Source organism: Aotus nancymaae, unplaced genomic scaffold (assembly GCF_030222135.1).
Source record: "Aotus nancymaae isolate 86718 unplaced genomic scaffold, 86718_ANA_hifiasm-v0.15.2.pri h1tg000092l, whole genome shotgun sequence".
In the NCBI taxonomy this organism is placed as follows: Eukaryota; Metazoa; Chordata; class Mammalia; order Primates; family Aotidae; genus Aotus; species Aotus nancymaae.
Window position 1 is genome coordinate 6,228,603 of NW_026988507.1, and position 16,731 is coordinate 6,245,333.

A 16,731-nucleotide genomic window follows, 5' to 3' on the forward strand; every position below is an offset into this window, starting at 1 on the left:
GGAACGCTTTTACACTATTGGTGGGAGCATAAATTAGTTCAACCATTGTGGAAGACAGTGTGGTGATTCCTCAAGGATCTAGAACCAGAAATACAATTTGACCCAGCCATTCCATTACTGGGTATTTACCCAAAGATTATAAATCATTCTACTACAAAGACATATGCACGCGTGTTTATTGCAGCACTGTTCACAACAGCAAAGACTTGGAACCAAATCAAATGCCCATCAATGATAGACTGGATAAAGAAAACGTGGCGGATGTTTTTTAAATGTGCCACATGTTTTTACCACTCAGATTCTTCATGTGCTATTCCTTCAATCTGAGTGCACTTCCAGATTTTCACTTGACTAGCTCCTCTCATCATTCAGATCTTAGTTTCAATATAACCTCCTCCAAGGGAGCTAACCTGACCACTCTATTTAGAGTAGCCTCTGCACTTCCCAGGCATTTTCTGTCACAGCTCCCTGTTTTGTTTATAGACTACATCACTATCTAGAAGTACCTTTTTCTAAAATGTTACTTTTTAAATTTATGTATCAGTCAGGACTTTTTAATTTCTCCCCAGTCAGGCACTCAGGACAAGTTAGGTTATGTCATGCTTGGAGTCATGCCAACTCCAAAATCTCAGTGGCTTCAAACAATGAAAGTTTATTTCCTTCTCATATTATGTGTCTATTGAGGATCAGTTAAGGGCCCTACTCTGCATTGCCTTCACTCTGGCAGACTCAGGCAGACACAGCAGCAAATATCTAAGAGCACTGCTGATAGCCAAGGAAGAGAAAAAGAGGCTGGAGGGTCTCGCATGTGCAATTAAATGCTCTAGTTCAGAAATGCCACACATCACCCCTGTTCTGACCTAACCAGCCATAACCAATCACAAGTACAACCTCACCATGTGTCAGACATGATGAGACAAAAATATCTGATGAATTGCATGAATAACCACAATTGTATATATTTCCCCCACCAGAATACATAACCTATAAGAACAAAAACGTTGAGTGTTTTGTTGTTATTATTATTCACCACTGTATCCCTAGTGCATAGAATCAAGCCTCCCACATAATAGACCCACTAGAAATACCTCTCGAATGAATGTATAACATCTCTTTTATTACCCTTTCTTGCATACCTAAAGCAAAAATATGTCTAGACCTGCTCAAAGTATTGTATCTAAAGATCTTCCTCCACCCACTGTGACAGTGTTCTGAAGAAGAGTAAAAATATTCTTCTTTCATATTCAGTTTGATCTGTCATCTAGAATTCAGCTGTTAAGCAAATTCTCTGTCCTCTTTTAAACATAGATTGTTAAGCACTTGTGTTTACAAAATTCAGTTGACGGCATAGAGTTCAGTAATCTGTTTAAGCTCTAAACAGAAGCAGGAGAGCAACCCAGAAATAAATGGATAGGGTCATTTTCATGTGCCTGAACTAGCAGACTCATGGCTGGGGTTATAACAGGGAAAGAATCTGGGAGGTCTGTGAACCTCCATCTCCACAACCCCCGCCTCCACATGGACAGAACATCTATCCATCCCTAGAGAAAGAAAGATGCTTTTCTTACTCTAAGTGGGGACCTGAGAGTCAGAACTTTAAAGACAATCAACTGTGACTTCCCCACATGGCTGTCTCCAGGACCACGTTCCCCACCTCCAGTGCTGAAAATACTATTACAGAGTTAGCGTTGCCTCCACTACTGGCAGTGATGGGGAACAGGCACAGAGAAGAGTCCCTCTTAAAAATTATTAAATAAGTCACCCGTCCTAAAAAGCATCTTTCTTCTCTTCTATGTCCCACTGGAGGGAGGGAGGTGAGGTGGACAGCCCCATTAAGGAGCATAATAAGGAGCTGAGAAGAGCAAAGGAATTGCCAGAATAAAAATCACGGATCCTGCATTCTCTCAGAATAACACACAGAGTTTAAGGGCTTCACTAGAACAGCAACTTTACACCTTACTTAATTTAGAAACTAAATAAAGCTATACAGATTTATGTGTTTATTGGTGTCTCCCTTTGACTTAAGGAGGGAGGGCTTATTATAAAGGGACCCTATGTCCGGCTGTGCCCCCTGCCTCCACTTCTCCTCCTACTCTCTTTTCTGTTCCCTCTGCTCCAGCCGCTGACCTTCTTGCCACCTTGTTCACCAAACACTCTAACACACCACTGCTTTCAGGCTTTTAGAGCTGCCCTGCCCTCTTCTTGAGATGTCTTCCCTCAGAAAGCTACCAATGTTGTTCCTTCATCTTCTTCAGGTCATCTCATTAGAGAGGGAGTTCCGGGAACTCTGTGGACTCCTCCCTAGACTCTTCCTGCTTCATTAGTTGCCACAACATTTATTACTCTCTGATATAATATATAATCCATCTTTTCATACTACACTGTAAGCTTAGTCAGGGCAGGGACCTTGTTGGGTTCAATGCTGGATCCCGAGGGCCTAGAACATGCTAAGTATTTACTGAACGAACAAAATCAAGTCCTGTATCATTAAGGCTCCTACACTTTGCAAACGAGACAAATTAATGAGCATCATCCACAAGTTCAACAAGTGCTAAGCTTCAAAAAAGAAACTCAATGACATTAACATCTTTGTAGCTTAATACATATACCAATGAGCACAAATCTGCTTTTTCTTAAAGTCTCTTCTAGTGTCACAAATAACCACCAGAACCATACATTTGTTTCTTTCAGCAAACTTGGAGAATAAAGTAAGATGATCTAATGATAATTTAAGTTGCCAATTTTAGAAATAGATTGTTATGCCTTATGTTCAGTATATGATGGGAATGGACTCAGGGAATAGGAGTCCTTAAAATGATGTTATTTAGAAAAGAAGAAAATTGTATTGGTACTATCTGTCTTCCTCACATATTCTCTTCCTTCCTTCCCCTCTATTTCATTCTCATTGCCACTACTTCTAAATCAAGCCTAACTGTGGCCCACCTCCATGCCTCAAGGCCAACCAAGCTTGCATGCATTTTCCTACAATACTATTTTGATCTTGTCATCATTGTGATCAAAAACTTTTTCTTCTCTGACTTCATAGATTCTGTTTTTTTCCCACAATAGGTTTATATAACTTTTTAAAATTTACAAACCAAGAAGGGAGGGATATGCTCCATGGCTTCCTATTGTTTTCAGAATGAATTTTAATTTCCCAAACCTGGAATTCCAGACCCTCCACAACTTCTCTTTCCTGCTGCCACTATACCCAAAACTACTGATCCAGGAAAACTGGCCCGCTCACACTCTACACTGCAACCATTTTGCCTTTTCCTTCCCCACAACTTTGTGCTTGCCATTTCTCCAGTTGGACAGCCCTCCTCCCTCCAACAGAATTCCACAGGAGTTGAATGGCAAAGCTCAGATTCAGACCCAGGAAATGTAGAAACAGTGATCAAACACTGAGACTTTTTTGGTGATAGTCATCATTGTTAGAGACTAGCAGAGGTTGGCTGAAAATGTAACAAAAAAGCTCTCACCAATTCCGTTCACCCTGAGATTCTGTGATTCCCACAAACTCCTACTTCACTAGGAAGCTTCATTTGATTTCTCTTGTGTATGACTTCTTGCCCCTTCAAAACAGACTGTCCCTCCCACTGCCACTGCAGTGTTGGCCATTTATCATATCTGATAATTTTCCCTCCTAAAAGGCAGAGGCTCATGGCATCTGGTGCTTTCCCTTGCAAATGATAGGTATTCAACACATTTATTAATGCTGATGTTGAAAAATGGCACAGTTCAAACAGGAATAAATAGGAAAGGACACAAAAAAACACTCCTTCCTGGGCTGCTGAAGAGTAAGTTCAAACTCACTCTCTCAGGTTTGTGTATTTGCTGGTTACTCTTAGCTAGTCTGTCCATTTCAATGGCCATGTCCTCAAGGACACACAAAGTATCATAACAAGCATGGAGTAGCCTAAGAATATCTGGATTTGTCTCCTCTGAAATTAAAGGAAAGAAGTATAGTCCAACCAAGAACGTTAGGTTACTGATGGCCACAAGGGCAGGAAGCACTGTGCTGAGTTTCTCTGGGCTCCACAGCAATGACAGACTTTGTCCTGAACCTATACAACTTCTTGTAGGGGGAATTAAATGACTTTCTTTATCCAAAAGAGAGAGCTGGTCAGGCAGGAGGCAGTGCCAGAAAAAGATGCCAGAACACAGGCAATGCGGAGCAAAGCTGTAGGGAGTGGCCTAGCACAATCCGGTCCTAAGGCAGACAAGGCACACCGGCTGCCAGTTCGCCATCTGGGATGCCTGAAAAGGCGCCTGTCTGGGAATCAGGAGGCTTCAGTTTATGTTCCAATTTTACTGCTGGCTACTGTTATGACCTTGGAGCCTGTATATTTCTATTTACCCATCACAATAACTCTGAGTCACAGCCAAGAAAGGAATACAAATTAAAAACAACAGGACTGCTTGGACCACCTGTGATACTCAAAATCAGATACACAGTGTCAAGACCACCACTGTAAAACAACTAAAGTCTGTCTTTGGAGAAGCCCGTTATTCCAGTCTGATCCTCTGCATATCCCTAAATCTTGTAACAGCCTTTCCTTGTCCCTGCTTCTATCCAGACCCCTGCACGGCAACGCTGTTACCGTATCGGCACATTTACTTACATCCTCCCACCTGCCATCACTTATTTATCGCTTGGGCACAAATCTCTCAATGATGGGAATTATTAACATCCTTGTTAGTTTATCACACCTCTCAAGTAGCATAATATTTTAAACCCAGCGAAAATATCTTCAAGAAATGATTCTAGTTGTAGGAATTAATAAAAGATAAAAGGAAACAAATCAGGGGAAAATTCTGGCAGCATCCTCTCAAATCACATTACTCACCCAGCCAGGACTGATTACTCCATTATTTGAACAATAAGCAAACTAAGACCTCTATCAATATGGTTTTAAATGAATCAAGTAATCAAGCACTTTTCATTTCCAATTTTCCCATATGTTATTTACCCAGCTGTCAGATTCCACCCTGGCTGATTACATGTCACTAATAGTAGAGTGGTTTCCCTCTGCACCGTGTATATGAGTCTGCCTTCTGTAATTCCATGTGATAGCCCCCTTTGTGAGAAACTTCTACCATTACCTCCCATAGGTGGGAAATGAGAAAAGGATGTGGAGGCAATGATTGGACCGGGTAAGAAAAGAGTCTCTTGGCCCCTGAATGACTCATTTGTATCAAGGACAATAAAAAAAATGTACCTAGAAAGGTACCCCAGTTTGTAATTGCTTAATTATAATGGTCTAACCTGAGTTAGTTTATTAAGTCCTTGAGGTATCCTTTTACAGTGTTTGTATCCTCTGTCCTACGGGAACTAGAGCAGCCAGACGATTCTATCACACTGAAGCTGCAGCTCATTGCCCTTTAGCACTAACGGCTGTGCAACTGACTGCAATGCAAACTAATGAAGGCAACTAATAAGCAGGTGTGGGAGGAAATGGCCATGTACTTGGGACTTCCAGCCACACCTTCCTTTCTTGCTCTAGGAGAGAGAACATAACAGGAACATAAAATGACAAGATAAGCTTTTTGAAAAGGGCTACAAAGTTCAGCAGCTTGAACACAACAAATTTCCCTTTGAGGAAGGGCGTTCCTGGGGATTTTTTTAAAACATCAAATATCAATAAAATTCGAGTTTACCTTTCCTAATCTAATGTCTTTTTAAGAAACTGCTTTTTAAAATTCCTTATGCCAGAAGGTCACTCCAAACTTTGAAATGACATTTTCTCTAACTTATATTCTATGGTCACTTTGGGGTCTAAAATTACTCTGTGAAAAAAGACTGGGTGTTGACAATTCAAGCACCTAGAAGAGGTATGATTCTAGCACTCAGTGTAGACTGTTTGAAAATGAAGATGGTGACACAACATTAAATATTTGTGACACTCAAAAATCATGAGTGTCAAAATATTTTGAGGGGACAAAGCTTAAAACTATACATATTCTAAAGGGCATTTGGCTATATAGACAGTGTTTGTTCAAAAAATTTCCCCAAAATGAAGTCCTTAGCACTCTGATAATACAATTCTTAAAACAATCAGTTGTTGACATCAACCCTGAGTAGTCATAAATACAGTTTTTAAAAAATATACTCTCAACTAGCATGATAAACTTGGTCATTTATACTATTCAGCTATTCAGATCTCAAATTAACACAAAGGAAATCAAACCATCCCCTATCACTGTATTAAAATAATAGTTTTTTATTCCTAAATATCTAATTCTTCATGTTTTGATATTCCTGTATCACCATGACTACCTTGCCCATGCTTTCCAGAGTCTTTAAATATTTTCTGTTTTGAAGTGGTAAAATTATATGTACTGTTCAACATACCAAAAAAATTCAAACTAAACTTAAAGCTAAGACAATAGAAAACAAACAGGCATTTCACTTTATTAAATTCATTAAATGACAAAATATTGTTGAGTTACTTGGTATTGTATGGGAGATGTCCTTTTTGCAACAGTAAAATGAAAGAAACCAGAATTTGTCTTCTCAAATCTCTGAATATATTGAGAATGCTTTTGTCCCCAATCTTCCTGTTTCAAACTAAAACAAACATAGGTACATAGAAAATAGCAAACCCCTTAATAGTTTGCATAATACAAACACGAGAAAAGTATATCTTCAGCATGTATACATCTATTGTACCCATTTAGTTATCAAATTATTCTATTTTTTTTAACTACAGCATTTAAAAAAGAATGATTTTTTATGCAGCTGGCTATCTTGGGGTAAGCAAAGATGTATATGAAATATTTATCATAGTCAAGTACAGGTCCACAATCCAGTTTCAACAATTCTGAGATCCAAAAGACTCTGATTTTTATAACTAATTTATTGGTGAAACCTGACCAAATCTGAATCCATTTAGCTGCAAAACCTAACCTGAACTTACTTGAGTCTGTCCGTGGTCTTTACTTATCCAACTTCATGTAAATACGTATACATATATACAGAAATATTAACATGTCTGATAATGGGATATTTAGCAGAGTGACCTTAAATAAAGGCACAGGCTCTAAATTCTGAAACACATCTGCCCTCAGGGTTTTGAATAAGAAGTGGTGGGCCAAGGCCAGGCACAGTGGCTCATGCCTATAATCCCAACCCTTTGGGAGCCCCAGGTGGGTGGATCACCTGAGGTCAGGAGTTCAAGACAGCCTGGCCAACATGGCAAAACCCCATCTGTACTAAAAATACAAATTAGCTGGGCATGGTGGCCCATGCCTGTAATCCCAGCTACTTGGTAGGCTGAGGCAGGAGAATCACTTGAACCAGGGAGGCAGAGGTTGCAGTGAGCCGAGATCATGCCACTGCACTCCAGCTTCCTGACAGAGCATGGCAGAGCGAGGTTCAGAGAAAGAAAAAGAAAATGGTGGGCCTGGACTAAACTTAGTAACTCATACCCTTGCTGTTCTGTGAACTATTCAAGGTAAATGGGCCATCACTTATGTGCTCATGAACTGGGGCCGTCACTTCCTTAACTCATTATCTTCTCCTCTAACTAGATTCTCCGAAGGACTTTCTTTCATTTTTCAAGGAAGATAATCGCTCCTCCCAGCCTAATCTTCCTAGTTACCTTTAATTTCACTCTCACTCTTGCCTAGAGTTGTGGAAGTTTCAAATGGCCTCACATACCCCAATCTGCTTGTCCATTGCTCCACCCCTTATTTTAGACTAGTCTGAACAAACTTAAGCCAGAATTATTGCAGGTAGCCCCTAAAATACCTTCTTATGTCCTTTTTACTCCCTGAATCTCTCCCTTTCCAATTCCCCTAAAATTTTGTTTCAAGACTAATCTTGTCATCATCTCACACATTGTTCAAATATTTTCCGTGACTTAAGATCATAATGGAAGAGATAAAATCTAAAGATAGAAGACTGGCATTTAAAGACTAAAGAATTTTGGCCCAACCTACCTTTTCACTCCAAGTCCTTTTTCCTAACATAAATTGTTCTCAGTCAAAATGAGCATGAATTCTTCATCTTTTCCCCCAACTCCCAAAAAGAAAGCTGAGCTGTCCCTATCTTTGATCACACTATCTACCCCATGACCTGAAATCTGCAATGAATGCCTTTCATCATATCTGAATCCCACTCACGCTTGAGACTCAATTTAGGTCCCACATGGGCAACAAAGCTTTCCTTCATTGTCCTGGCCCACTACAATCCTGTCTCCTAAATTCCCATAGCACTCAGTCTGTACTGTTCATTTGATACTCGATATACATTTTCTTATATCATCAGAGTATTTAATTTTTCATGCATATGTATCTTGTCTCTTTAACCAGATATTAAATTCCTTGAGATCAGAGACCATGTCTTATTTTTGAAAAATGAACAAATAAATACCTTTCTGTATCTTACAATAAAAAAAAAAAAATAGTGGTAAATACAACATGTAAAGGATGAAGAAACATTAATTAATTTATTCAATCAAACGTATTGAATGTTACTGTGCCAGGCATTATTTTAGGGACTGACGATTAAATGGTAAGCAAGAGCAACATAATCTCTCACTCATAGAGTTTAGGGTATAGCTGGGAAATCTGACATTAATGAAACAATTATACAATAACTACATAAGCAAATACATGTTTCAAAAAGAAATATGCAGTATTAACAGGCTTAGAATCGTTTTCAGATGCTACACCTACCAACTCATTCTGAAGTGGCCTGCCCTCCAGCCACCCGTTTCAGTGAAGTAATGCCTTCAATGAATACAAAGAACATGATTCTTGTTGAGAGACTGACAGTTCCTTGCGGTGAGGTTCATCTAACGATGTTAAAAGGTCAGTGTTAAAACAAGAAAAATAACAGGAGTTTTTCTGAGAAATACATTGTCACAGTCTTGATGTTCCAAAATCCATCCTCAGATAAAATTATTCAATCAAAGCAACTTGAACCCTGATCACTTTGCCCTTCAGAGAATTGTTTTCATGAAATAAAGCATCATACACAGACTTGCTTTCATGATTAAATGTTATACTCTACACTTTGATGAAAGTTTGCTTTAAGACACAAGAATACGAAATCCATTTCTGCATTTGCCACTTCACCATTCAGCTTCTCCCGTACCAAGCAGAAGAAAAAAGAAATGCTTTACCAAAATTTACAGCAAAGAAGTTCTACAATTTGGTGCAAGGAAAAATACCTCTGTGGAGCTTACAATTTTCGTCGCTGCTGATAACCACAGTGATGTAGTTTCCCCTTGTGCCCAGCTCTGAGGAAGCTCAACACCAAGCTAAGTTTTGAAACTCATGAAATAAAAACATATTTAATTCTGCCTTTTCTATGGTCCTGATTTTCTACTGCTACTGTATATTGTATATATGTTGTAAATAATTTCAATTCCTTTTTGGAATAAAAATTATTTACTGAATAAGCTCAAGAAATTAAATTCTCCTTGTAGATAAGTCCTAATTGTCGGCATTATAATATTTGAAATCTCTATTCATGGATATCACTAAAGTATCATCCCCCAAAAAGCTAGGATGCATTATTAAAACATTAAAAAAAAAACAAAAACTAGAATCACCCAAACAAATGAAAGAGAGAGGTACTGGAAGAGTATAAACTGACATTCCAATGGAATCTAACTTTTATAAATACTGACACCTCAAGATTTAGTGTTAAACTAAAAAAAATTCTAAACATATTAATTCTGATTTCAGAATTGCTCCTGAATTATGTCACTACCTAAAGAGTCACAAAATCATATCTATGTCTCACAGAAAAATTAAATTTATAACCAATAAAGTATATTAAATCATATGCCACAGAATCATTCACTCTTTCTCATACATGCCTTACATTGGCAATACTGTATTGTCCTTCTGGAATCTACTAAGAAGAGATTTCCCATAACAAAATAAATGAAGGAAGGCTTACAAGTTGACTAAATGAAAGGGATAGTGGCATTCTATATAATATTTGTATTTGGCATTTTATTAGAAAATTATTTTTTTAAAAAGAAGCTGTTTAGTTGATCCACAAAATGATTTTGATCATTTTTGTAAGCCATTCCAATATTTCTGTAACAAAAATTTCTGTGCTTGTAATTAGCAATCCCACTCCTCCCAACATACACACATCATCATCACCACTACCACCACCACCTATCAGAAGTTTGCATGTACAAATTGTTAAATATGCCCTTTAAAAAATGAATTATGAATAAATGCTAACTATTCGGGAACAAGGGCAGAAACAGTGATCATACACCAAGCCTATAAAACATTTATGTTTGCATTACATTTTTAATTCCTTTTCATATCACCACATGGCTGTGACTCTTTGGTACAAGAAGTCACAAGTGGGAGCTGAAGAGAAGACAACTGCAGTCTTACAGGAGGGAGTCAGAGAAAGCGTCACAGAGGAGATGATGCTTGAACTGAGATTTGAAGGAAAATGGAAAACTAGCCAAGGTGACAAAGCAGGGAGGAGCACAAGGAGCATGGGAGAGCACATAGGCAAAACACTGCGGCGTGAGATAACACGGCAGGCTCGAGAACCAGCAAATAACTCCCTGCAGTATGCAGAATGTCAAAGACCAGGTTTGGAGTGAGGAAGAAGTAGATCATAAATAGCTTTGGATATCAATCAAGGGAGTTTAGATTTTATTCTGTTGATAGTTCTGCATGTCAAAGTAACTCTGTCTTGAATGCTAATCCATCATGTTGACTTCTGACCAACCCTAGTTCTGTGAAGGCCTCTAAGATTTCTACGTTATCTACTTACCATGAATCCTTCCTTTAGGCAAGTTCCCTATCATGGATAAGCCCTGGGTCTGGAGGGGAACAGGGCAAGGATCTACCATCTCACAAGTACTAGGTCCCTATTAAATGTTGTTTCCTGAGACACTGCATGTGTCAGCCTCTTTCTTCAGCCTCTCAGCTCCCTCAGTCTTTGGGGATAGGTTTGCACAGACCTGCTCACCACAGAACAGTGGTAGAAGTCATTTACCAATACAGAAAAAATAATTCCAGTAGCAAGATCCACAATGAACAAAAGGAGCAGATAACTATTAGGAGGAAATGATTAATAGTTCATGAAGCAAGGAAGAATCAATTCCCATGAGCAGAGACAGAAGGAGAAGACAAGTTCAAAGTTCATTAGGAAACTGGATCAGAAAATGAGAGGGGAGAAGTTTGGAGTGCGTCAGGAAATTAAATCAAGACTCTTCACCAAGATTTACAGAAGGTTATGATTCCTTAATATCCCATATAATTTCATAGGATTTTTAGTAAGGAAAAAAAGAGAAGAAAATTGCCAAATAGAAGTAATAAAGCTGACTACATCATAGAATCTTTCCCACTGTAAGTAAAAAAAAAAAAAAAAAAAAAAAAAAAGAACTTACTTCCATTATTTTAAAATAATTTGTACTCAATAAACCACTTGAAATCTAAAGTGTTTTTTCGGAGCTGATTATTTATACCAACAGGAGAATTAAAATGTAAGCCATAACCGAAATGTGACTTTAGCATAAGAGATAAAAGCTTGCAACAGAATAATTTAATAAAATGTAGCAATTACAAAACCAAATGCCCTGTTTATTATTAATACCATTAGCTTAATGGTATGATTCTCAATCCATCTTCAATAAAGGCAGATAACTTTTCTCCAAACTGATTATTTTGGTCTAAATTTGCCTTAACTTCCTACACTTAGGACATTTCTTGAATGGTATCCAAATACATCCAGCCATTGCTTGCAACAGGTATCTATTGTTTTGTCTCCCCAGCCCTCTCTACCCATTCTTGGAAAATGACCTGCTCCCATTCACTCTCCACCCTTATCCTCTTCTATCCATATAATTACTATGCAGAGCATGATGCTTGTTTAATGTTTGGTGGATGATCCAAAAAACACTGAACTCCTAAATATTCTCTGTGTTTATGTCCACTCCACTTTAGGACTCACTCTCTAAAGATCACACCCTACTTGGGAATCACCACTGAAGAATGGTTTACTTCTGTTACAACATGTCATCTGACCACACCCACCAATCCTTTCCCTTTTCTTACTCCCATCTCACCTGTTGAGTTTCATCCAAATCTTCAGGTCCCTGCCCATTCCTCCCAGACCATCATCTCCCTCGCCTGTTTTCCACGTCCAGCCCGAACTCCCTGTCAGTCAAATCAATAATGCTTTTACTAGAACTCTCCATTTATTTTCCACCCTTTGTTTCCAATACAGCAAGCCTGAGCAGTCCTCACCCAGATGAATCACGCTCAAATTCTCTTCTGGATGACTGAGCTCTCAAAATGAACACTCCTCAACAATCCAGATTGGTATCATTCAAATTTACAATGGCTAACAACCCTCAGTGACAATCAGCAACCCCTTCCTTTGTTCTGAGTCAGTTCACTTCCAAACTCCCCAGGGCCACTGTTCCAAACCTTGACCACTTTCTTAAATCCCTTGCATCATCAAGCCCCTCTATCTTTATCCTCAGAGATCTTTTTCACAGTAAAAGAGGTTATCAGGTGAAAGAATAATATTCACCTTCCCATTCCTCCACCTCAAACACATCTATGGGAGTACCAATCTTTATCTCATTCATGCCTATGTTTGAGAAACTGGGGTCTCTCCTCTTGTCCTCTCTAAGCCACCATTTCTACCTGTGTCTTAAGTCCCAGACCACAGAAACCTTCAGATCCTTCTTTTTTCTCCTTTAATGTAGCTCCTTCTCCTATAAATATAAGCAGGTCAATTAATCTTTTTTTTTTTAGGATTCTTTTTTTTTAAATTGCATTTTAGGTTTTAGGGTACATGTGAAGAACATGCAAGATTGTTGCATAGGTGCACACGTGGCAGTGTGATTTGCTGCCTTCCTCCCCTTCACCTATATCTGGCATTTCTCCCCATGCTATCTCTCCCCAACTCCCCACCCTCCACTGTCCCTCCCCTATTTCCCCCCAACAGAGCCCAGTGTGTAATGCTCCCCTCCCTGTGTCCATGTGTTCTCATTGTTCAACACCCGCCTATGAGTGAGAAACCCCAAATAAAACTATCTGCCCCACCACCAAAAACAAAACTTCCCCTTGGCCCTTCTTCCATTTTTAGCACTTATCTATTTCTTTCTTCTAGTTTCTTACTAAATGTCTAGAAACTATGTGCATATATTCATATGTATGCATTTTATACATATATGCATAGACAATATAAAATATGTGCATTTTATATATTTATATAATTAAAAACAGATGGCAATAGTTTAAGAAATAGAGAAAAATATATATGTAATACTGTGTGTGGGGGGTGTGTGTGTTTATTTATTCCTTAAGTCATTGCCATTGCCATGATTTCTAACCCAACCTTTAGACCAAAAATACCTTCATTAATTCACCTATCATCTTACCACTGCTAAGTCCAAAGCTGTTATTAAATTCTCTTCCTAACTGACCCAGCTACAGCATTTAATACTACTTTCTTTTCCCCCACTCACACAGAGTATACATGTATTTGTTTAGTCCTTCTCTCTCCTGTAGGAAGTAAATTTTTATGAGGGCAGAGACCTTTCCTGCTTGGTTCACTGTCTAGAATTGTGTCTGGCATGTAATAAGTGATGAACATTTATGGGATAAATATCACCTACCTCCAGGCAAAAATCGATTAGTTCAGAGGTGGGAACCACACCCTAACTGAGACAACTTCACTCTCTTCCCTGAGAGCTTAAACTTGAGACCAGGAAAGTCAAGCCAGTCTCTCCAGGTAAATAAAAATTCATCTTCAGTGTAAAGAGAGAATAAAGCAGACAGTAGAGAGAAAGTGAGACGAACAGCATCCTAACAGATTTCAAGCCCTTGGTTCCATTCATCCCAATGTCCAAAATAAATTCCACCCTCGGCCTAACCCAACATCCTTATAGTAATCCTTTTTAACTTAAACTAATTTAGTCTCGTTGTTATTACCGAGAGATTCCTTACTAATACACTATTCTACAGTTGGATGGGTTCAAAATAAACGTCCTAAAGCCAATGTTTAAAAATAAAGGAGGGGGGTGTTTAGAGTTCCAATTCCATGAATGAAAATATGTGTAAAATATATTTAATGAAAATGTGGTATGATATGGCTGGGTGCAGTGTCATGATCTGGGCTCTCTGCAACCTCTGCTTCCTGGGTTCAAGCAATTCTCCTGCCTCAGCCTCCCAAGTAGCTGGCATTACAGACATATACAGACATATACCACCACGCCCAGGTAATTTTTTTTTTTTTAGTAGAGGTGGGGTTTCACCATGTTGACGAGGATGGTCTCGATCTCTTCACATCGTGATCCACTCACCTCAACCTCCCAAAGTGCTGGAATTATAGGCATGAGCCACCACGCCCAGTCGGTATTTTCTTTATGATTTATAAACTCTCTACTATACAATACTTAGGTACTATTTATGGGGGAAAAAAGCCATTTTCATGTTCATATCTTCTCTAAATAAAATTATATATATATATTCATTATATCTTTTTTTTTTTTTTTTTTTTTTTGCAACAGAGTCTTACTCTGTCACTCAGGCTGGAGTGCAGTGGTGTGATCTCGGCTGACTGCAACCTCCGCCTCCTGGGTTCAAGCCTTCCTCCCCTTCAACCTCTCAAGTAGCTGGGATTACAAATATATACCACTATGCCTGGTTAATGTTTGTATTTTTAGTAGAGATGGGGTTTCACCATGTGGGCCAGGCTGGTCTTGAACTTCTGACCTCAAGTGATCTGCCCATCTTGTTCTCCCAAAGTGGTGGAATTACAGGCGTGAGCCACCGCACCTGGCCTACTGCTATTTTTTTGAAGTGAAGTTTGGTACTAATTTTACCTCATGCTCATTTTCCTTAGACAGTAGGAAAAGTATACCATTAAACAGAATGGTTGAAGAAACCAGTCACAACAACGCATGACAACTTCAGGCAGGAAGACAAACTCAAACGCCTCTTACACTGGCATTTAGAAACAGCAAAGTTGTATCTCGGAGAATAGAAATTAATTAGCAACATTACATTTCATGGGTCATGGTACTTACCAAACAAACGCTGATGGAACAGAAATTTGCCAGCTATTAGTCCTATGAGAATGGCAAGTAGCCATAGAAGCACCTTCAAAATCCTCCAGCCAACTCCTCTAGGGTATTTATTTGTAACAAATGAAAAACAGTTTCCAACAACAATAACATTGGCTTCTGTTTGGCTGTGAGAAACTGGGTCCTCCGCAAATATTAAGAAGTTAAAGAAGATCACCAAGTAAGCCACAATCATGCGAGACCAGGGATGCTGAAAATAGTAACGAAAGTCTTTACCCATTCTTCAAAACTTCAACTTCGTAGTTAACCTGTATAAGAAAAGATACATAGGGTTAGAGCAGGAAAACAAATAGTCTCTCTCTCTTCTTGTTATCAGTTCAGGTTTATAACAGTTCCATAAAATGTATTTGGAAAAGATGATACCTGTTTCCACTTAAAGACAAGTCCGAGAACGAGGAAAGTGAATACTGTCCCTTCCCTAATATCTAATCATACCTCTGATCATTTGAGGACTTGGGAAAGAAAGACAATAAAGGAGTAGGGGAGGAGAAAGCGGATGTGAGAGGGCAGAACACTGTCTAAGGTGAGCAAGATGACATGCAGAGGTCCTCCCAGGTGGAAATGCAGAGCTGGCACAACCATGGCTCACCGCAGCCTCCACCTCCTGGGCTCAAGCAATCCTCCCACCTCGGCCTCCCCAGTAGCTTGGACCACAGGCATGTGCCACCATGCCTGGTTTCACTTTTGTATTTTCTGTAGAGACAGGGTTTTGCCATGTACCTTAGATTGGTCTTGAACTTCTGGGCTCAAGCAATCTGCCCACCTAAGGCTCCCAAAATGCTGGGATTATGTGTTTGAGCCACCATACTTGGTCTCCTCTTTTCAATTATTACTTTTGTCTTACAATCATAATACAGAGTTATTTAAAAATCAAAACAACACAGAGGTAAAATGAGCATATATTAACAAAAATTAAACAATATTCTCTCCTCTGCCCAAATCCCTCTCCTCAGAGATATGACTGCTCACAAATTTGGTGGAATTACTTTCAGATCTTCTTCTAAACACTGACAAATGTATATATGTGCATAAACATTTATTAAAATGTTCACAGTCTAGTTATCAAATAATTTCAATAGAGAGTAAGTTCTATGACATAGCTAAGTCTAGGACAGAGTAGTTGCTCACAGGAAGGACTGGACAACTTTGCACTGGGGGAATGAGAACAAAGAGGAAGATTTTACAGAGGACATGCCCAAGTCTAAGGCTGGAGGATTAGTAGAATTTTTTTCTAGTCAGGAAGGGACGGATAGAAGGCTAGCCACGCTAAGCAGTGGCCGCGGCACATCCAAAGGCAAAGAACTCTGCAAAGTATGTAATATGACCACAGTAGTGGGTCCTAACCTGAATGTTCACTGAAAGTACATAGCTGTCTGCAAATGCAAATGTTCAAGCCCACCTCCAAAGTCTTGCTCAGCTCCTCCCTCTCCCCCCTTTGGGAACCAGCTTGCCCATAAAGAACACAAGCTGTAACTTCCACATGAAGAGATCTATCTGGGTCCACCAGGGCTTGTAAGTGGATGGTTACGTCTTTCTAATTCTGGGGTTTGGCTTTCGTGAGCCCATTTGCTTTCAGACTAAACTATGTGTTTTTCAGCAATAATGTTGATTAAATCTTAGATGTCAAAAATAATAC

At 39.0% G+C, this 16,731-nt stretch overlaps 1 protein-coding gene across 3 annotated transcripts in view; it reads right to left on the reverse strand.

Moving 5' to 3' along the window:
• The window catches only part of TMEM117 (transmembrane protein 117), a 542,479-nt gene that overhangs the window by 515,471 nt on the left and 10,277 nt on the right, over positions 1-16,731 (reverse strand). For all 3 annotated transcript variants that reach the window (XM_012459074.2, XM_064369843.1, XM_012459073.2), the window contains exon 2: positions 15,039-15,343. In XM_012459074.2, coding sequence (XP_012314497.2) covers positions 15,039-15,103 — 65 coding nt within the window. In that variant the 5' untranslated portion in view covers positions 15,104-15,343. The remainder of the gene's footprint in view (positions 1-15,038; positions 15,344-16,731) is intronic.